This window comes from Numenius arquata, chromosome 8 (assembly GCF_964106895.1).
Source record: "Numenius arquata chromosome 8, bNumArq3.hap1.1, whole genome shotgun sequence".
Taxonomy (NCBI): domain Eukaryota; kingdom Metazoa; phylum Chordata; class Aves; order Charadriiformes; family Scolopacidae; genus Numenius; species Numenius arquata.
In genome coordinates, this window is record NC_133583.1 from 19,529,651 (window position 1) to 19,551,729 (window position 22,079).

General features: G+C 55.7%; 2 protein-coding genes across 2 annotated transcripts in view; both read left to right on the forward strand.

The window, feature by feature from the left end:
• The window catches only part of DAG1 (dystroglycan 1), a 55,592-nt gene extending 39,404 nt beyond the window's left edge, over positions 1 to 16,188 (forward strand). Inside the window, exon 3 of the mRNA XM_074152663.1 lies at positions 13,561 to 16,188. Coding sequence (XP_074008764.1) covers positions 13,561 to 15,969 — 2,409 coding nt within the window. The 3' untranslated portion in view covers positions 15,970 to 16,188. The remainder of the gene's footprint in view (positions 1 to 13,560) is intronic.
• Positions 16,189 to 17,847: 1,659 nt separating this feature from the next.
• Positions 17,848 to 22,068, forward strand: NICN1 (nicolin 1, tubulin polyglutamylase complex subunit). The gene is made up of 6 exons (XM_074152447.1): positions 17,848 to 18,006; positions 18,770 to 18,943; positions 19,262 to 19,375; positions 20,062 to 20,133; positions 21,354 to 21,458; positions 21,630 to 22,068. The coding sequence occupies exons 1-6, from the start codon at positions 17,848 to 17,850 to the stop codon at positions 21,669 to 21,671; spliced, it is 666 nt and encodes a 221-aa protein (XP_074008548.1). The 3' UTR covers positions 21,672 to 22,068.
• Positions 22,069 to 22,079: the final 11 nt, after the last annotated feature.

The window sequence follows — 22,079 nt, forward strand, 5'->3', positions numbered from 1 at the left end:
TTCATAAGGGGATGTTGTCTCGGGATGTGGGAGGGCCATGGATTCCCTGGGACTGCTGCTCTGACGCTCGGGGAGTTTGCTTCACTGTGGTAACAAAACATTGCTGGACAAATAGACCTTGTTCTGCCAGCGGGATGCTGGGCTGCCTTTGACACAGTCTCTCCTGACCTCATCCCAAAGTTCTCTTGGGAAAGACGGGAGCCTTTCTCTTTATCTGAGTTACCCTCATGCTGTTACCACTGCAGACACCTAAAAACTGAGTTGTGCAATTGGTCCCGAGGGCAAGAAAATGTCAGAATAGCCCAGAGGAGGGTAGACCCGCTGCCGAGCTCACGCTTGCTCATCTTTAGTCCTTTCCTGGAAGGGTGCTGAGAAGTTGTCTTCCCAGCATCTGCTTGCTTGGATCATGTGGAGTTCAGAAAATTCTGCTCTTGAAAAACAGAACTACCTTCCAATCTCAGGAATTTTTTTCAAAGGGCAAACCTGAAAAATAGTCTTAAAAATCCATTTTTAGAAAACATTATAAAAAGACAACCTTCTCGTGTGTCTCAGAAGATCAGAGGGAGATGGAGAGCAAGTTGGGAGAACGTCTGACATCTCAGCTTCTCCCTGAAGGCAGGTTTGTTTCAGCTCTGCGTACTGTCACAGAACTATCTCAGTCCAGATACGTGATCTCGCTGGCTCCAGCGCGGGTGCCGGGACCACGGCGTGCCAGTGGTAGGCAGAAAATCTGAAGAATGCATCTGTTATCGACAGACGGTCAGATGGGGAGGAGGAAAGCAGTGGGTGAGCCCCCAGCTAGAGGAGCTGGTTTCAGAGCAAAGGCTGTGACATTTAAGTGCCTCTGTGGCTGAGGAGACCGGCTCGGGTGGGAGGTGCCTGCCCTGCTTTAACCACAGCTTGTTTTCTGAATGTGAGGCACCTGTATAGCACTGGGCTGGCAGAGTCCAGACAGGTGTGGTGTGCCCAAGATCTTGTGTTATGGAAATGATAACTTTGGGTTGGGATTTTGCATTGGAATGGCTCTTTCTAGTGTTGTCTAACAGCCACTTTGACAGCAAGAATAATTTTCAGTGTTTGTATAATACCGCAGCTTCCTGTCGTCTTTTCCTGGCACAAAAGCTATCTGTGATAGCTCCAGGAAAATCCTGATAGATTATTTCCACCCCACCTGATAGCTTCGAACAAAACCTCTGCTGCTTTGGTGCCGAGGTGTGTTTGCTAACACCAACAGATGCACAAACGGACTGTGCTGGAGCAGGACCCAGCAGTTGCTGGTTGTGTGTAGTTCAGCAGGGGCTGGGAGCGATTTTCATGCTCGTCCGTGGGCTTGCCCGAGTGCATGTTGCATCTGTTCACCTTGAAATTGATTTTAAAAGTGAGGCAGGCTCTAGGGTGCTGTTGGCAGCCCTGCTTAGCCGGCATGTCTGGAAGGTCTCTCCCTGGCAGGGAACGCGCCTTGGCTGCTGAGCACAGCTGACCTTTGCTACAGGGATTTGACTCCTGGCTAGTGAGAACTGTGTAGGAAATTTTGGAGTGCTGGGGTGCGTTTTTGTTTTACCAGAAAGTTTCGGGGTGAGTTGCTCTCGTCTTTTTCTTAGGCTGCCTCGCATTTCTCAGCCAGAGCCGTAAAAGCATAATACTCCTGGATCTTGCTAACTGGTGTGCTTAAACCCTAATAAGAAAGAATAAGGGCTGTGCCCTTTGAGATGAAGCAGTGGGTCGGAGCTTACAATGAGATGGGGTTGCATATACTCAGTCCCTTTCAATTTCGAAGAAATTGACTATAATTTCTTTTTTTTTTTTAAAAAAAAAAGCTGTCAGTTAATGTCCCCAAAACTCCCAGGAGCTTCCCATCTGGAGCCTGACAAAGGTGCGATTTGCTTCATTCCTAGATAATTCCCGCAGATTATTTCTAGGCTGGGTTTGTAGCGTGGTGGGAATCACCTTGCAGCTTGCTTTTCAGATCCTCTCCCCTCATGCTTGTTAGCAGATTCCAGCCGGCTGTAGACAAAATACTTTTCTCTGCAAACTTGGTTGTGGGATGGAAACCACGCCAGGCATCTGCAGGGCGGCGGAGGAGTGCCTCGCAGGCACGCACTCCTGCACAGATATGCGGGCTCTCTGTGTAATCAGGTATGTGCTCCTGGGAGCAGTCGCCAGCGTTTCCCTGCCGCCCCCAAGCTGCTTAAGAACAGGTGAGATTTTTTACGGTTAAGTACAAAAGCAAGTTTATTCTAACACACTCGGGGAGCTTGTCAAGCTGCAAAGGGAAAAAGTGGAAAAAACCCTACGTTGTGTCTTAATTTGAGTCTCTCTTCCATGCTGCTCAGAGCCAGCTGCCAGCAAGGCTTTTTGTGGCTGTTGTAACCCATGGCTGGCAATTAGAAACCTCCTTCCCTGTGCCTTGTCTTCCTGAGCTGTTGCCTTGGCCAGGATTCCTGCACGTGTCCTCTGAAGGGTGGCTGCAGCTTTGCAGGTATTTCAGCTGTTGAATTCGGTGGGGCTTCAGTCCAGATGCTGTCCTGTACCTACAGCAAGGCTTCTCGATGCAAGGTCACTTTCCGCTTGGACATGGAAGCTCTTTGCTGCTCCTTCCCAAAAGGGTTAACAGCTTGCAGCCCTTCCTGCTGCATTTGACACCAAAACCTTGCAATTTTTGCAAGAGTTGAGTTAAATATAGATCTCCCCCATATTGTACAACCCCTTGCCATGCGGACAGGTAGTGGGAGGGTGCGCGAGTTCCCATAGCTCCTGACAGACGCTGGCTGGGAGCAGGATAACCACGGGCGTTGGTGCCGGTACCCTCTCCACGATCAGTCGTTGATGGCCTCACGATCTCCTTACCCCATTTCCACCGAAGACTGCGTGGAGTCTGACCTGCTCCCTCTCAAGCTGTGTCCTGTTGTTGAAGAACAGATCCCACTCAGGCCAAAGACCAGGTGGATTTCCTGTTCCTGCCACTTCCATTTGAAGCTGCTCCAGAATTTGGCTGCTCTGATTAAAAATGCAGCTTTCTAGCCTAAATTTAGAGATGGCTAGAAATATTTATATGTGCTGCCCTTTAGCTTAAATCAATTCTACCTTCATAATATTTACTTCCTTTATGTATTTATAAGTGACAGGCATATTCCCCTGTCTTGATTTTATTAGGTTAAGCAAGCCAACCTCTTTAGTCTTTCTCATAAAATAAGCTTTCTTTTCCTCTCCTCATCTTTGCAGCTGTCTTCTGCACCTCTTCCAGCTTGAACTTATTTCTCTTGTGTTTGCATGACCACAACTATACAAAGTACTGTAGAAGAAATTTTACCAGAGCCTCATATAAAGGCATCAAAACTTCCCTTTCTCTTCTATAAATAACCTTGTTTGATATATCCTACAATTGTTTGCTTTTCCACCTCTGCCTTACTTCGGCTCGGGCATCTTGCCTTCGGCTGAAATATCCAGGTCTGTAGTTGGTTTTTTTTCCTGCTTCCAGTCGTTGAGGTCCCAGTAGAGGACCATTAGCCAAGGTGTGTGATTGCTGATTTTGCAGTGCTCATCTTGGTCTCCGTGAGTTCTGCTAGTCCTGTCTCTAAGATTGTCACCTTTTTCTTGTACGAAAACCTATGCCTGGGTGACGACACGAATAATCAAGGTGAGGACGGTGGCGCTAACACTGACAGCATTCGGGATGGTGGCTGTTGCAGTCTCCCCTCATCCCACCGGTGATGATACCCTGCCACAAACTGGGAGAGCTGGCACTGGGCTTGGCCCATGAGAGAAAAACCACAGAAAGAAGGGCATAAATGCCCCATAAATGGCAATTACCTCCATCCTGCGTGCAGGGCGTTGATCTGACTTGGTGCAGAAGCTTGTAGAAAGCGTCTGGTGTCTCCCAGTATGGGAGAAGGGCATTGTGACTGAGCTGTGGGCTGGAGGCTGCAGTCAGCAGGAGACATGGGGGCTGCAGACATCTCTCCAGAAACACCAGGCATGGCACTGGCATCTGAGTATTAAATACAGTCACTAACTGTATTTAATTGCCACTGCCTTTGCTGTGGCAATACCTGCTCCTGCCCCTTGGGATGCAGGGGTAAATCCAGTCCCCTCTAACTAATACCAGTGTACCTACAAGGAATTTGAGCCCTTGCACAGTCCAGTATCCTAAATGCCCATGCCCGCAGTATATAAGGCACACAACTTAATGACTTTTGTTTGAAGGTGGGTATATAAAGTGTGCTGGAAGGAGAGAAACTCCTGGTGCGCAGCTTCCCGAGGCGCATCCCTGCATGAGCAGGTGATTTGCTGTGTCTTCCTTGAAGATACGTAAAGCTGCCTTCATCCTGGGAGAGTAAGGTACGGGATGGATCCCACGGAGCAGACCTGCTCAGGTTCGTTAACTGAGGCTAAGGAGAAGCTCTCAGGTGAGCACAGCTAAACTTTACTGTTCTAGTCTGTGTCTTGGCTCCCGGTTATTTTTGAAGTGCACAGTCTCACCAGGGCTTTGTCTGGAAGGCAGATAAAAGATGTAGTGGGGGCCCCAAGAAGCTGTTGCTGTATGCAAACATAGCCGGTGGCAAAGTGATTAGGACAAGTGAATTAACTCAGGGAGCTGATGTCCATGGTGCATCTGTGCAGTAGGTTTGTAGGGTTATCGGGGCGTTGGATATTAATCTGGGCAAAAAGGAGTCATGCTCTCCAAGCAGGAGCCTGACCTTTCCAATGGTTGTTCTATTTGCTGTCTGTTGAAATGGATTTTATTGAATGGCTTTACTCTCATCAGGCTTCAGGGACCTTGTTTTCTAAACAGGATCTGAGGAGATTGGGTCGCAGGCGTCCTGACACCGGGGCTGTGCTGCACGTCTCAGCCCTGCACTGACCCCGGAGCAGAGGGATGGATGTTGGCGACCAGCCTGCGGTGCCAGGGCACACTCCGTTTCAGGGAAGAAAAACATGAAATACTGATTTATTTATTTATTTTATTATTTTTAATTATTTTTTTTTCCTCTTGCAATGATCCTTATTTCAAAGAGTTTTAACTGAATGTGGATTTTATTAAAGTGGCATTTCTCAGAGGAGGAGGACAAGCAAAGAGCGCTCCTGAGGGGCTGTGGCATCAAGTCGAATATCTTAAAAGGCCCTCCGTGTCAAAGCATTTGAGCTTCACCTTCTCCCTGGGGTCCTGGTTTTCTTGGGCTTTGACTAACCAGAAGGTGTAGCAACAGCCACTATTTATGGAGGGGGGGCGTGTGGGGATAAATGGCAGTGTCTGGAACAAGTCCAGGTGAAGGACTTCTCGTGCAGGACTTCGCTTAGCTGCCACGCTGCAATCTCGGCGATAAGATGAGCTGATAAGATATCTGCTGAGGGGACGAGGGGGCTGCTTATCTTTTTCCTGCAGTGAGACCGCGTCGGGGAATTTGGCATTTTCAGCGCGCGCTTAGTAACAAGCTCTGAATTTGGAGGAGTGGAAAATGTGAGTCGATCTAATTATAAACCAGCTTTTCAGACGGGCTGGGAAGTTCCTTGTTTTGTCCTGCTCTTACGGGCTGCTGCCCTGAGCATCCGGGGGGCCTGAGGAATGCAACGGGAAGGAGAATCCTGCAAAGGAGCCGACCTGGGATTGCGGGATCTGGCTCGCCTTTCCTTGCCGCACTCTTGAACGCCAGCTTTCCAGCAATCTGCTGATGGCAGGAATAAATTGCCGGAGCTGGTTAGCTGTGTGGCGGCAGCACTAAACCCCCAGCACTTGGCATCCCCGCTGTGTGGTATTTTTGCTTCCCTTTGGCCTTTCGCTTACAAAAAGTCAAGCTGAAAGAAGAGCCCGGCTGAACTTTTTTTAATTTTTTTCTTTTTTTTTAAGCCATTTGAGGCTTTTCCTGCCCCCCAAACAAGGGAAAAAGCGGGGTGTGGGCAGCCCGTGCTGACCCCAGCCCTGGCGCGGGCGGGCTGTGCCTTCCCCCTCCAACAATAAGGCTAAACAAATCCTTCCAAGCTGCTTGCACGGACCGATGAAAGGAGGATTTCTTGGGGACACTCAATGTTTTGTAGTGACCTCCCAGTGAAACAGCTGTTGTGTTCCCTTGCCCAGGCAGAGTGGGATGCTGAATGGTGCCCTTATAGCAAACACAGAGGCGCATCTGGAAAAGAAGCCGTCACGGCAGGAGTATGCGAGGGTGGCAGGAGCTGGGCGTAGCCTGTGCCTCGCGAAGCCATTTTACTGAAGTTGGCAAGACAAAAAGCACCGCTCCTCGGGCAGGCTGAGTCCCCAGCACAGCCCTGCGCTTCCATCCACAGAGGAGGGGGCTTCGCTTGCCCGCTCGGTGGCTGGAAAACGCAGATGAGCTGCAGGCACCTAAACTTCTCCTTGGGGTTTTCATGTGGGTGTAAAAGTAAGTAGAGCGGCTGCTTCAAGTGGCTTTGCCGCCTGGTCCTTCAGGGACTGATGTTTGAACTTGGAAGTCGAGGGCCAGGACCTGTGACACAGGCTCTGCAGCCTTGCTGTCCAAAAAGTTTGGTTTTGTGTTTTTTTTTTTTCTCCCTAAGGCAATAGCTTCAGTGTAGGGAGATGTGCAGGAAGAGCTTTGCGGGGCTTTGGCTGGGAGCAGCCGAAACGCGGGGTTAGTTTAACCGTCCTGACCTACCCCCTGCACAAAGGAAGCACCAATTACCGGCTGTTCCCATACGGAGTTCGGTCTCTGAGCAGAGGTGGTGAGCTCCTGCTGGCAATGAAGACTCGGGTCACCGAGGCTGACGTACTTCTGAGAGCCAGTGAAGTCTCCGGGCTGTTTTTAGACTTTCAGGGGCAGATGCATCTGCATGAAATGTCCTGGAGCAGCTTGTTTCTGTCCATGAGTTCCTGCGCCTTTCGTCCAAGCCACATGGCCGCTCAGAAGAAGAACTCTGTCTGCTGAGGATCCCCAAAAGCTCTGGAAGGTATCACAGGCCCCTCTGCAGGGAAGTGCGTGTGCTGCGATGTCTCCCTGCTCGCTGAGCCAAGTAAATGCAACTTTCCTTTCTTCAGACTGAGTGTGGTGGCACTGATGCTGTGCCTGAAGAGCAGAATGCTGCAGGAGGTGCCCATCCTCCTTTCACCACTGCCTTCTGGGCCTTGTGTCTGGAGGCAAGACCTGTCTGATGTCCTGGTTTGCAGCTCTGCTGTATTTGAGGAAAGGAAGGGAGGGAGATGTGAGATTGGAGGCTCCTTCTCGCATCATCTCCTGGTTGCCTACAGGCAATCACCCTGTCAGGGCTGTTCCATAGGGCCAAAGAAGAGTGGCTGTTGTGGTCTGAGGGTTGTCCAGCTCCTGCCTTAGGCCAGTTCCCTGACCCTGTGCAGCAGCTGCTGTTGCTGCAGAACCTGCCTGGGGCAGCAGTGCTCATACAGCTTGGCCACATGCACACCCCACGCCTGCAGTTACTGGCTCCATCTCCGTGTCAGTGAAGAAGAGGAAGGCATCTGATGGACCCATGGGCAGAGCCTGCATCCCAAGAGAGGACTTGATCCTCTGACTCGGAGCCCCATGTTCTCGTCGTTTTCTCCTGGCTCCAGGTTGGCTGTGCCAGCACCACAAATCACTGCGGTGGAGTTCCAGCAGACCCGGGGTGCGTGTGAAACCCACGTCTCTACCACCACTTGTTTGGCCCGTGTGGGACAAGGCAGCCCAAAACCCGCCTGGTTTGGGGCTGAGACCCCCTGTTGCTTCTGCTGCTGCATTAGCAGGGGGTTAAGGTGAAGCTTGGGCTTAAGCGACCAGCTTAAGTCTGCCTCTTTCTCCGCAGCTATATTTGCATTTGAATTGCATTCCTTTCCATTTTCTTTCCCCTGCCCGCTGGTTAATTGCTTGCAGAAGCCTGAGCACCGCAGAGGAGGAGGTTTAACACCGGTGGGGTCAGATGGGCTGGAGCACAGTTCAGCCTGCCTTCTGTTCGGCTTTGGAGAGGGCTCAGCCGGGGTGTGTTTCATTATTGGCCGTGTGTGTTAGGGCAACGCTGAAGGAGCGACCCAGAAGGGGAGTCGGTCGTACAGTAAATTGTCATCAGTAATTATACTCCAGATGAAATCCCTGGCACGGGGTCTGTCTCTCAGCAACGGCTGGACGCAAGGAGGAGAAAGGGGGTGGGGGGAGGTGGGAGATCTGGCAGAGCTGCGGGAGTTATCCATGCTCACCCCTGCCCAAAAGCAGTCGGGGAATTTTTCAGGAAGGAGCTGAGTCCCTGGCTGCTGCTGCTGCCCACGGGAAGGTCTGGCAGCATCGGCTCGGGAGATCCCATCGGATACCTCCAGGGCCGGGAGGGTTTCATACTGGTGTGCCAAAGGGAGACCCGTGGCAGGATCCCACGGTACCCATCTCCTGGCAAAGGACTCGCTGCCTCCTTTTTGGAGAATTCAGGAGGAGGAGGACTAAATACTTCGAGGGTTGGAGGGGGCACTCTTGTAGGCAAGAATGTGGTTTTTGCCTGAATTCCCTCTGAGACAGCAGTTTTGCTGGCTGCCCCTTTGCTTATCTTTGTCCCGTGGGCTATAGGGCTTTAAGATCCAAGTTTAAAAAAAAACAAAAACCCAAATCAAACCGAGCTATCTTCTTTCATGAGCTGACTGCTCTAAAAATAACAGGCCACGTATATCTGAAAGGTCTCTGTGAACAAGGTCTTCAAAACCAGCCAGACCTGCTGTACGTATTTAATATCGCAAACATGGCCACTTTTTTAATGGCCCTCAGTACACTGCCAGGCTTGTGTAATCTTTAGCCGATAAGCAGTCATTTACAATTATCTCAAATAATGGGAAAACAAAGAGCCTTTTTTTTTTTTTTTTTTCTTGAGCAACGGAAGAGTTATTTTGAAACCGGACCCCTTGAGGGAAATGGCAAGGCTTAAGGCTGATATTTATTGCATACATAGAAAAACCGGGAAACTTCTTACACGAAAACCAGAGATCCCAAATCATTAACTATGGGTAGCCTTAACAAATACCCTTTGAAGCCATATTTGAAGGAAACATTGCTAGAACAGAGTCCAGGGCTTCACCCCACCACAAGCACAGTAGCGGCCGTGGCCAGGACAGCCCTCGCCGAGGGCCCCGCTGATGAGCGGTCATTTAGGAACAAGTATTTTGATTCGGCCCGATTAACTGCTTTGATTAACCGCTCTAATCTTGCGGGGCTCTTCCTTTGCCATGCGAACTTGGATGAGTTCTGCTGCCCAGGGCAGTAGCTGCATTTAAAGCGGAGCCATCGACCACCTGTGACTTGTTGCCTTCCCGAAGGTTCCCCAGGGGAGGCACGGGCATCCTCAGGGGTTTCACAGGCGTGATACACATCAATTTTGATTTTTCTTAATCACCTCTTGCAGAACCCTTAGAAGCACTCCGCCTCTCCTCACAGGTTGAGTGCAGCCGAACTAGCTCAGCTCTTTTTAAATCAAGTTTAAGTGGGTTTATAAATGTTTTGCAACCGCCGCATCACTGCTAGAACAAGTTGTCCCAGGAGGTGATTGCCTGGCCTGTTTTTGTTTTCCAGGAGAGCCTAGTTTTCAGTGTGAATCTGTCTAGTTGCAGTTTTATTTTCTAGCACAGGCCCCTAAGAACGTGACCTCACATGTAAACTGTAGGTTAAAAATGGTTTTCCAAGAAGAAATAATCGGAATGGCCAGTGCCTCCCGCACTGTCCTTTCTGCCCGTGAGTTTGGCCACCTTTCCTGGATGAGTTTGGCTGTCAGACATGGGAACACATATGACTGATGAGAGAGTCGCCTTGTGACATGAGATTAAAGGTAACGCTTGTACGTCTCCTCCTCAAGTCATGGGCCGTGCCCCAGGAGGAGGGAGCAGCAGAAAACCCCTGCTGGGGCAGGGAAAGCTCTGGATAAGGGAGCGTGTGATCCTGTAATTAAGAGCTTTCACTGAGTGCGTGGAAGGGGAAGGTTTGTTCCAAATGTAGCCTGAAATGCCACGTTCGGCGTGCCTTTAACCACTCGCTATTAAAGTTTTTATTCTTCTTGATTGCGTAAGCCTCAATAACGCTGCGGCTTTGTCCCGGCTCCTTGTGTTTCTGCTCCTGCCCTTCCTTCTCCCCAGGGGGCAGGTTGGCAGCTAATTTCGGCACAAGGGGGACAAAGAGCGGCACCATCCATCTCCTGCTCATGCCAACGCTGGATTGGACTGGGCACTGCCCCGGCGTCGCAGTTTTTAGAGGGTGTGATGAAATTACACCTTTTTTAAATGCACACCAGTGCAGGTGAGCCCCGGTTCCTTGTCCCTCCCTTGGCAGAAGAGATGCCAAGGAAGGACAATTTGGTCCTTTGTTCCCGCGTGCCCATCTCAGGTGAAGGGCTGGTTTTCCTTCAGGCTAGCTGGGATAAAAACAGCTCCTGTTCTTGCTGTGGCAGTGGGGGGGGAGCGGGTGTACGCAGCAGTAGCGCTGCCAAAATCCCCTGTTTTCTGACAGACAGGTGGGTAAAGAGCACAGCTGGGCGGAAGGATGTTCGTGTCTCAGCACCTCCGTTCAGGTGGGATACGTCAGGGTGCAGGGCCCGTGGAGGGGCTTTTTCCATCTGCTAAAGGCAGGAATCTTAATTTCCGGTGCTGCTGCTGAGGAGTTAATGAGAAGCTGTGCTAACAGCTTTAAACTCTGCTCTATAAACTGTACCCAGCCCCTGTCTCATGATGTGCTCTCCAGCTTGTCCAGGCTGGCTGAAAGCGGGGCTGATCCTTTGCAGAGGAGAGGAATGAGGGTGTTGCCCCTACAGTTGTGGCCGAAACCCTCTGTGGCTCTTGCACAAAAGCTGTTTCATGCTGCTCTCACTGAAAGACTCTCGGGTCTTATGTGTGACCGGCAGAAGTAGGGAGGTGATTGTGCCCCTGTACTCAGCACTGGTGAGGCCACACCTGGAGTATTGTGTCCAGATTTGGGCACCTCAATACAAGAGAGATACTGAGGTGCTGGAGTAGGTGCAGAGGAGGGCAACGAAGCTGGTGAAGGGCCTGGAGAATAAATCGTACGAAGAACGATTGAGGGAGCTGGGACTGTTTAGTTTGGAGAAGAGGAGACTGAGGGGAGACCTCATCACTCTCTATAACTACTTGAAAGGACATTGTAGAGAGGTTGGTGCTGGTCTCTTCTCACAAGCAAATAGCGATAGAACAAGAGGGAATGGATTCAAGCTGCGACAGGGTAGGTTTAGACTGGACATTAGGAAGAAATTCTTCACAGTAAGAGTGATCAGACACTGGAACGGGCTGCCCAGGGAGGTGGCTGAGTCACCATCCTTGGATGAGTTTAAGAGTCGCTTAGATGTGGTGTTGGGGGATATGGTGTAGGGAAAAACTTTGTAGAGTAGGGTAGATGGTTGGACTCGATGATCCCAAGGGTCTTTTCCAACCTGAATGATTCTATGATTCTACCCTTGCGGGGCTGCACATCCAGAGCCTTCAGGGTACCAAAACCCGCAGTGGGGGTGTGTGTGAGCCCCCCTACCCTGCCTGAGTCCTGGCTGGGGTGTGGGAGAGATACCCAGGGCTCCTGCTTTGCCCAGCCCTGCAGCACCGGACATCACTCCCTGTACCCCCCAGGGGCTCTCCCCAGCAGGACCCATGGTCAGGCAGGTATGGGGAGTCCAGCCCCTCTCTGCGCCCACTGCCCAACACAGGGACACTCCTGCCAGGCAGGATTCCTTGCAAAGCTCCTCGCTCAGCTTTGCATTTGGATAAACTATGAAATATGTATGAGCTTTACAGAAATGCAGAGTAACCAAAGCACCCTTTCAGGAGGAGAGCTGGAATGCAGCTCTGCATTGGACTGCATTAAGCCCACAGCCTCCACCAGGCTGCTAAATCTGTCTTTGTGGGGCCCAAAAAGTCTTGTTTCCTCTGGGTCTGGGGGGACATACCTCCTGGCAAGCCTGGCCAGGGCAGGTGGCACACAAGACCCCGCTAATTCTGACTGCCAGACTCCCTGGGGTTGGAGAGGTGGCAGTGAATTGCCCGGGAGACACTTTCCAAACACCTCCCAGCCCCGGGAGGGTGGTAAAGCTCAACTTACTCACCCTGGGGTACCTACAGCCCCGGGAAATGTCACAGCCCGCTGAGCTGGCAGCGTCCCCTTCCACCAGCTGTAGCACAGACAGATGGATGTCAGCTGCTGGGAATGGGGGGTTTGGGGGTTCGTGTCCACCCTCAGCCATGGCCTGAGGTGGAAGGCAGGAGTCCCCTGGGTTCTGACACACGTGGCTTTTCCCTGTGCGGGGTGGGGAGCACTTTGGCAAGGTGTCAGCCTTGCTGGTGACATTTTGGAGAGAAACGTTTTTTTCTCCGCATGAGCGAAATGGCCAGGAGACCCTCAGGGTCTGGATCGGGGCTGGCTGGGGAGGGAACCCCAAGTCGGAAGAGGAGGGTGGGCTCAGAACAGCACAAATGGATAAGCTGGGAAGTGGAGGCAGCCGCCGAGGTTACTTCTGGCTTGCTTCTCCCCTGGAGCCTATGGAAATGCCATCATTGTGTACGTTGCTCCTGCAGTTGGGCCACACGGTTTGAAGGGGAGACTTGTGCTCTTGGACTGCGCTTCCCTAATCCACACCACAAATCACATTAAAAAAAAAAGAAAAAAAAAAGAAGTGTTGCTGTTGACCTAAAAGAGGTAGTAAATATTGCGTTGGAGTCCTGAGGTGCCTGCGGTCTGGGCCAAAGCTGCTCCTTGTTTCTAGCCTGCAGAGCAAGTTGTTATATCAAAATGAAATCCTTCATTTTAAGCTAACTCTGAGGATGAAGCCAGGCTGGTGCGCTGTCCTGGGCCGTCTCCCTGCCTGCCCACGCTGGCCATCGCAGCACTGGGGTGGCCACATGTCGGGTTTGCTCCCCTCCTTTGGCCCCGGGGGGCCGTTCCTCTGGCAGGGCAGGAGGACGCCGTGTTTTAAGCGGCTGCATCTCGGGATTTACTGCTGCTTCTTGAGTGCTGGCGTGCTCCAAGCAGGCGGGGGACTCCGAGCCATATTTTGCCGGCTTCTGGCCCCTCCAGCTCAGCTGGGGGCAGCGGGACAAAGCTGGAAGTTAACAGAGAAAACGTACGTTCTGCAGAGCTGTGGGAGCAATGGGCTGGCAAGGTGCTATCAGGTGAGGAAAGGAGCGAGACGGCGGGGATGGGAGAGGAAGAAGGAGGAGTGGGAAGAGGGCAGTTGTTAGATTGGCCCTACCGTATCACGTAACCTCACCCTCAGCTTCGTAGCTGTCCCCGTGACTTAAACTCCCCTTCTGCCCCCAGAGAAAATGAACTGCTTGTGCTTAGTAGTTGCACAGCAAGCGCTAGAGAGCTGGTGCCTGCAGGTGAGGGACCTTTTCAGGACTTTGTGACCTCCCTTGGCTCCTTAAGCCCTTTGGGACCAGTGCACCCTGCAGAGCTCCTCCTTGCCACCATGCAGAGGAGGAGACACAGGCTGCCCTGCTCTGGCCAGGATGTTCCTTCCCCGGTTATTATACAGGGATTTTTTTTTCTTTAATCCTTTAAATTAAACGTTATTGCAGCTAGAACCTGTCCTAATGCTGTACTTCTAAACGCACCTCCTTTTTTTTTTTTGGTTTGGTAGATCTCCGAAGCCGGGAAGGACTCCTTGCCTTCTTGGTTACACTGGAATGCGGAGAGCAGCTCCCTGGAAGGGCTGCCCCTTGACACGGACAAGGGCGTCCACTACATCTCGGTGACCACACTGCAGCCCTTCCCGAACGGGAGCTACGTGCCACAGACCGCAAATGTCTTCTCCGTTGAGGTCCACCAAGAAGACCACAACGAGCCTCAGTCGGTGCGAGCGGCTGCCCAAGACACGGGTGACGCGGCGCCGTTCGTGTGCGGCTCGGAAGAGCCGGTCACTATCCTGACTGTCATTTTGGATGCCGACTTAACAAAAATGACGCCAAAGCAGAGGATTGAACTCTTAAACAGAATGAGAAGCTTCTCGGAGGTGGAACTTCATAACATGAAGTTGGTTCCTGTTGTAAATAACAGACTCTTCGACATGTCAGCCTTCATGGCTGGACCGGGAAACGCAAAGAAAGTGGTGGAAAACGGGGCCTTACTCTCATGGAAACTGGGATGTTCTCTGAGCCAAAACAGTGTCCCCAACATCAGCAAGGTGGAGGCTCCAGCTAAGGAAGGAACCATGTCCGCCCGCCTTGGCTACCCTGTTGTTGGCTGGCACATTGCCAACAAGAAACCTCACCTCCCAAAGAGGATGCGGCGGCAGATCAATGCCACCCCTACACCTTTGACTGCCATCGGGCCACCCACCACTGCCGCGCAAGAGCCACCAACCAGGATTGTCCCCACCCCGACGTCGCCCGCCATCGCGCCACCCACAGAGACGACAGCACCCCCAGTCCGGGAGCCCATACCGCTGCCGAGGAAGCCTACGGTCACCATCAGAACAAGAGGCCCCATCGTCCAGACCCCCACTCTGGGACCCATCCAGCCAACCAGGGTAGCAGAAGGCACCGGCACAGCCTCCGTGCCAATTCGCCCCACGATGCCCGGGTACGTAGAGCCCACGGCAGTGATCACACCGCCCACAACCACCACCAAGAAACCCAGAGTCTCCACTCTGAAGCCAGCCACGCCGTCCACCACGGATTCCTCCACAGCGACGACACGAAGGCCTACTCGGAGACCCAAAACACCCCGTCCGACGAAGCCTCCCAGCACGACCAGATCCCCCATCTCTAAGCTGACAACGGCCTCCCCGCCGACCCGTGTACGCACCACAGCCAGCGGCCTCCCCCGGCCCGGGGAGCCGAACGAGCCACCCAAGTTGACCAACCACATCGACAGGGTCGACGCGTGGGAGGGCACCTACTTTGAGGTTAAAATACCATCGGACACCTTCTACGACAAGGAAGACACCACCACAGACAAACTGCAGCTGACATTGAAGCTGAAGGAGCAGCAAATGATTGAGGAGAACTCATGGGTGCAGTTCAACAGCACCAGCCAGCTCATGTACGGCATGCCCGACCACAACCACATCGGCAAGCACGAGTACTTCATGTACGCGACCGACAAAGGCGGGCTCTTCGCCGTGGATGCTTTTGAAATCCACGTCCACAAACGCCCGCACGGAGACAAGTCTCCAGTGAAGTTCAAGGCCAGGCTGGAAGGGGACCACAACACGGTGGTGAATGACATCAATAAGAAGATCATGCTAGTGAAGAAGCTGGCTCTGGCGTTCGGCGACAGGAACAGCAGCACCATCACGGTGCAGGACATCGCCAAAGGCTCCATCGTAGTGGAGTGGACGAACAACACGCTGCCCCTGGAGCCCTGCCCCCGGGAGCAGATCCGGACTTTGAGCAAAAAAATTGCGGATGACTCCGGCGGGCCGAGCCTGGCCTTCTCCAACATCTTGCAGCCCGAGTTCAAGCCTCTGAACGTGTCGGTGGTGGGCTCCGGCAGCTGCAGGCACATCCAGTTCATCCCCGTGACAAAGGACGGCAGGGTGATCTCAGAGGCAACGCCGACGGTGGTGGCAGGCAAAGACCCCGAGAAGAGCAGCGAGGACGACGTGTACCTTCACACCGTCATCCCAGCCGTGGTGGTGGCCGCCATCCTTCTCGTGGCCGGCATCATCGCCATGATCTGCTACCGCAAGAAGAGGAAAGGGAAGCTGACCATCGAAGACCAGGCCACCTTCATCAAGAAAGGTGTGCCCATCATCTTTGCCGACGAGCTGGACGACTCCAAGCCTCCGCCGTCCTCCAGCATGCCCCTCATCCTCCAGGAGGAGAAAGCCCCTCTGCCCCCCCCAGAGTACCCCAACCAGAGCATGCCGGAGACCACACCGCTCAACCAGGACACCATCGGGGAGTACACGCCGCTGCGGGACGAGGACCCCAACGCGCCGCCCTACCAGCCTCCCCCCCCCTTCACCGCACCCATGGAGGGGAAAGGCTCCCGCCCGAAGAACATGACCCCCTACAGGTCCCCGCCGCCCTATGTCCCCCCTTAACGAACGGGAAGGCTCTCGGGGGGAGAAGGGGCCTCCAGCTCCACGCCAGTGCTGTCTGTGGGCCGGCAGCCCCCCCTCGCCAGCCGGGAACCCTAAACCCCAGCCCGCTCCCCAGCAGGCCCTCCCCGGCTGTGCCCGCCGCACCGGAGCGCTCGCGGGACTCGGGGGGACACTTGTTTTATTTTTGCCTAACAAGCTTTGGTTTTATTTTATTCATAGAAAAAAAAAAAAGAAAAATTCTCGGCTCAAACACGCCTTCCCGGCGGCTGGGCTTCTGGCGGGGGCCGGGGCCGGGGCGGTGGGCAGGGAGGGGGGACAGGGACGGGGACGGGACGGGTCGGGATGGGACGGGACGGGAGGAGCAGGCAGCACTGGGGTAGCACTCTGGGTCTCCGCTGTTTGCCTTTAACACTAACTGTACTGTTTTTTCTATTCACATGTGTCTAGCTACAGGACGTAACATGAAAGGTAGCCTAAAAACAATTAAATTCAAGGGACTTTCTGAAGTCAATGTTTTAAGTTTTTACATTTAATCTGCTGTTTACCTAAACTGGGATGTGTAGATTTTTGGAGGGAGGGGGAGGGCAGTGCTGTGCCTGCAGGCGAGCTCCAGGGGTGATTCGGGACTGGCTTTGGGGGGGACACCCTTGAGGAGAGCCAGCCTCTTCCTCCTCCTCCTCCTCCTCCTCCTCGGGGAGATCAGCTTCTTGGTTCAGGGTTTGATTCTTTTATTATTATGATTTTTGTTTTTAATCAAAGAAATCCTATTTTTCTCACGCATCTTAAAATAGTCATCAGTTGAGTCAGACTGGCTTGGGGTACCTTTGGCTGCACCTCGGGGTGCAAGCGCTGTGCCGGGGTCAGGGTGGTCTTTTTTTTAGGCAAAACCCCTTCCCCGCGAGGTGTTTTGGCGATGGTGGGGTGTTTCCTCCGTAGCCCGGTGCCGTCTCTTTGCTTCGACTCCTCCTGGAGAGCGGTGCTGGAACGGCTTCACTCTCGGCTGCTCCAGGCCCGGACGCTGTTGGAAAAGTTAAAAAAGTTTAAAAAAAAAAAAAAAAAGAAAAAAAGGCAAAAAAAAAAAAAGCGCCAGGAATAGTTAATAGTGGGGAAAAAAAAAATAATCGGTGAACTCTCTCAAATCTAATTTTCTACTAAATTTTTTGATACAGCCTCCGATTGTTTTATTAAAAAAAAAAAAAAAAAAAAAAAAAAAAGACTTATAAACCGGTGTAGCGCTGCCAGCAGTTCGTACCAGCTTCAGCTTCCTAGTGCCGGCTCCGGGGACCCACCGCCCGGCTCGGGCCCAGCCGCGGGGCCGCCCCCCCCCCCCCGCCCCTTCCTTCACTTAATCGCTATTATTTGTTTTTTCTCTCCGTCGCGCTAGAAATCATTTTTAAGCATGGATTAATTGGTGTTTTCCCTCGGCGTTCTCCTGGGGGGAGGAGATGCGCGGGGGGGGAAGGGGGGGTGTCCCCGCGCAAACCGCAGCCGTTACCTCCCCCCCCGCCCCGTTCCCTCAGGAGCGGGGCGAGCGGCTGGGTGGGGGTCCCAGCCTCCGGGGGGGGGGGGGGGGGAGAGGGGTGACCCCTCGGTGCCGGCCCTGGGGGGAGGCGAGGGGCCGGTGTCCGCGTTGTGTAAAGGAACGTGTGGAGTCAATAAACCCTCTGCTTTACCACAGCCCTGCCTCTGCCGCCACCGCCGCGACGGGACGGGACGGGGCGGGGCGGGGCGGGGCGGGGGAGGACGGCGGGAGAGCGGTGTGGCGGCGCCCCCTGGCGGCGCTACGGTGGGGGGTTTCCGCTTCCGGTGGGCGCGGCGTGTAACGTCACCGCACACCGTCCTGGCCCCGCCCAGGAGGGGCGGCCGCGCTGCGCCGCCATGTCGGGAGCGGCGGGGCCGGGGCAGGGGCCGGGCCGGACCCCGCTGCCCTGCGCCCCCCGCCCCGCCGCCGCGCTCCAGCTGGGCGGGGGGGCCGAGCCGGCGAGGCCCGGCGTCGCTGTCATCGACCTCCGCTTCCCCCGCGGAGCCGCCGCCGACGTGAGTGCGGCCCGGCCCGGACTGGGGCGGGGGAGGCAGGGGCGGTACCGGTAGCGGGGGGGTCCCGGTCCCGGTCCCGCTGCGGGAGCGGGGATGCTGGGGGCGACAACGGTCCCCATATGGGGAAGGGATGCTAGGAGCGGTACCGGGGGGGTGGAGGGGGATGCCGGGGGCGGTGCCGGTATCGGGAGGATGCCGGTATTGCCGGGGGCAACACCCGTACCGGTGTTGGGCGGGATGCTGGGGGCGGTGCCGGTACCGGTACAGGAGGGGGGCGGAGGGATGTTGGTGCCAGGACCGACATGGGGGGGGGGGGGATGCCGGTGCGCCTGCCGGTGTCGGGGGGGGGCGAGGGGGGAGGTGCCGGTGCCTGTCCCGGTATAGGAGGGCGGATGCCGGTGCCGGTCCCAGTAGGGGCGGGGGGGGGGGGGGGGGAGGGATTCCGGTGCTGGTGCCGGTATAGGAGGGCGGATGCCGGTGCCGGTCCCAGTAGGGGCGGGGGGGGGGGGGGGGAGGGATTCCGGTGCTGGTGCCGGTATAGAGGGGCGGATGCCGGTGCCAATACCGACATGGGATGGGGATTCCGGTACGTTGTACGTTGCCGATATGGAGAGGGGGGAGATGCCAGTGCCGGTCCTGGTGTATGGGGGTGGGGGGGATACTGGTGCCAGTCCCAGTAGGTGCGGGGCGGGGGGGGATGCCACTGCCGGTACCGACATGGGAGGGGGATGCCGGTGCGGGGCTGAGGCCGCCGGTCCCGCAGGTGCAGGAGATCGTCTTCAGGAACTTCTACACGGCCTTTCTGAGCGTGCGGGTGCAGCGCCCCGGCCCCGCCGGCCCCCGCCGCTGGGTGACCTGCCTCCGGGACTACCGCCTGATGCCCTGCCCGCACACCGAGGAGGGCTCCCAGGACTACTTCTCCCTCCACCGCCACCAGGTCAGCACGGCCGGACGGTGGCCACGGCATCACCCACACCCCTCGGGGCTCCCAGTCCCCAGGGATCTGTGCTGATGCCCCCACGGTGCCTCTCTTGCCCTTGCGAGCCCTTCTAGGCAGCGAGGGTCCCCGTGCTGGCCCTGCCCGTGCCCCACTCAGCCCAGACAGCCACCACAAGGTGACATTTCCCTCGGGCTCTTTCCATCAGGGGTGGGTTGGGGTGTTTTTTTGGACCAAATCCCAAAAGGTGCCTTGGAGCAGTACCAGCCCCTGCTGTACCCCCAGCTGTGACGGCTCCCCCCGTCCTTGTCCCTTCAGATGCTGTGTGACATGGACCAGGTGACAGCGATGCGGTTCATCCTGCGGCAGCCCTCCCCGGTCTGGCTCCACTTCACCATCGAGGAGCTGCAGATTTTCCCCCCCGGACAGAAGGTGAGCAGGTGCCCCCTCCAGGCACAGCAGGGGGTCCTCGACAGGCCACTGTCCCCAGCCCTGTGCCTGGCATTGCTCCCCACGGCTCCAGGGGCTTCAGGCACCCTTCAGAGCATACAGGGGAGTGGGTCTGAGTCCCTGTCCTTCGCTGGGGCACTTGGGGTCCCCTTGTGTGCTGGGGGCTGGGGAGGGACTGCTCCAGCCAGCCCCAGCCCTGCCCGTTTTGGAGGTGGATGAGTAAGCACATAATCACAGAATGATACGCGGTTGGAAGGGACCTCTGGAGATCATCTAGTCCAACCCTCCTGCCAAAGCAGGTCCTCCTAGAGCAGGTTGCACAGGAACGTGTCCAGACGGACGGAGACTCCACCACCTCTCTGGGCAGCCTGCTCCAGTGCTCTGCCACCCTCAAAGTGAAGAAGTTCCTCCTCATGTTTAGATGGAACTTCTTATGTACAAGTTTGTGCCCATTTTCCCCTTGTCCAGCAGCGGGACAGAGCTGGAAGTTGCTGCTCCAAATTATGGGTTGCAAACACCCAACCTGAACACAAAATTCCCTTTAATTGTAAAGCGCTACTTACACCCATCCCAACATAAATCCAGATGGGGTCCAAACTGCTCCATGGTGTGAGGGATGGAGGTGAGATTGGAGACGCCCCTTGTGTGACCCTCTGGATCTGTTTCAGAGCCCCCAGAAGGATTTCCCCTCCTGGCTCTCCCAGCTGACCCCTCCGGAGCAGCCAGCCAGCCTGCACGGGGTGAGTAGTCCCTGCTGAGGTATTACGGAGAAGGAGGGACATGTGTGAGGTACCAGCCACGGGCATGACCGTCACTTGTGAGGCTGCTGGCCCCATCCCTGCCCCATCAGCTCCAGGCTCCCACCAGGAATAGTTGTGGAGCCCCAAAATGCCCCGCCTTGTGCTGGAAATAGTTTGCAGCGTTCAGAAGAAAAATATCTCCATGGGGATGTGCGATTTGAGGAGATGCTGAAGTCTTGCTGCCCTCTAGCCTGGGGACAGGAACATCCCCGTGGGAGCGGTGGGTGGGCAGCATCGCTCAGCCGGCGGGTGGGACGTGTGGGGACAGCGCGGCCTGGTCCCCAGTGCTTTGCAGCGGGTGCACCATGGGGAATGTGTTGCCCGGCCAGGATAGCACGTGAGCAGAGGGAGATCACAGCCACGGCACGTGTTTACGGCTTGTGAGCCACATCTGCCTGGCCGGTGGCCTTCGGTGAGCAAAGTCCGGGCAGGGGCGGGCAGCTGGCTCGCCCACAGAGACCTGCTGAATCAGCCACTGGTGTTTTGCCTGTAGGACCAGGCTGTGCCAGGAGCGATGCCACGTGCCACCGTCCCTTGCTGCTCGCTTGGATCACATCCCCCTTGGTCCAGGGGGAAATGCCGGGGGTTGCTCTGGGTTTGGCTGTTCCCAGCATCACCACGAGGCACCCACTGGCACCGTGGGCAGGCGAGAGGTGGCACAGAGCTTCACCTCAGTGTGGAGAGCCACCACTGAGCCCGCGTGTTCCATCTGGCTGAAGGTCCCTGGGGGGAACCGGCACTTGCAGCGGGGCGTTCTGTCACCAAGCCCGGGGAGTGCCGCCGAGGGAGGCTGTTGGGAAACTCTGGACTGTGTGATTAGTTTTTTTAATCATTAGCCAGCGATCTGCTTTCTGCCCTTGGCCTGGATGCCCGCCAGCGGAGACGGGCTGTGTCGGCACCGTGGCCCCAGGGCTCAGGGTCACCCCTTTCTCCAGCTGCCTGTTTTCCTGAAGTGGGGCCTCCCGCTCACCCTGCATTGGGAAACCACCAGCAGGTCGGGAGCGTGGGCACCATCGCAATACTGCCCAGCTCCCTGGGGCGGGGGGGGGGGGGGGGGGGGAGGGGGAACAGCCATCCAGCCACACCACTGCCTGAGCCCAGGGTGATCCAGCCCATCAGGGCCATTCCCGCTCTGCAGCATCGTGCCCACTTCTTTCCAGGAGCTCCCCGACCCGGAGAAGGTGTCGACGGAGGTGCAGCAAATGTGGGTGCTGACGGAGGTGATCCGGGCTCGCCAGGCAGCCGCCCGCATCGGGCGCTTCGACGTGAGTTGGGGTCTCCAGCCCTCCCCGCATTGCTGGGGGAGCCCTCCCGGAGGGGCTGCTCCCGGTGGGATGCGGCGGGGGGGGTTTGGGATGGAGTGGAGCAATGGTGCCAGGGGGAGGCACAGCGTGTTAGGGTGCTGCACGGGGACAGACGGTTGCTCACTTTTCCAGGTGGACGGCTGCTACGATGTCAACCTGCTCTCCTACACGTGAGCCCCGCGGGTGCCCGACAAGAGGGAGCTCTGGCCCTCCCGCATCGTCCCCCCAGGGGTTCCAGGCCCTCCCTGTGCCCCTTCCCCAATTCCTCCTGCGCTGGCCGGTGATGGTGGGCAGCGCTGCCACCCCCCTGGGGGCCTCTCCCTTCCGCTGCCGGGGCTCTGTGCTTGGCACGTCCCAGCGGGCAGAGCCCGGCTCCCTCACCCTACCTCTGCCCTGGGGAGCGGCTGCCTGCCCTGCCTGCGCTGCCTGCGGGACCAGGCTCCCGCAGACAAGGGGGTGCAGGGGCTGGCCTCCACCACGTTCGGGGGGGCCGAGGAGCTGCCCGGGGCGGGGGGGGAAGAGGGCGACGCGGGGAGACTCGGTCACGACTAAAAGCTGCTACCTTGGTCTTGCCTGTGCCTG

Coding starts and splice junctions, on each gene's coding strand:
- NICN1 (XM_074152447.1), top strand. CDS start 17,848: ATGTCGGGAGCGGCGGGGCCGGGGCAGGGGCCGGGCCGGACCCCGCTG. Junction 18,944..19,261: donor TCTCCCTCCACCGCCACCAG/GTCAGCACGGCC, acceptor TTGTCCCTTCAG/ATGCTGTGTGACATGGACCA. Junction 21,459..21,629: donor CCCGCATCGGGCGCTTCGAC/GTGAGTTGGGGT, acceptor TCACTTTTCCAG/GTGGACGGCTGCTACGATGT.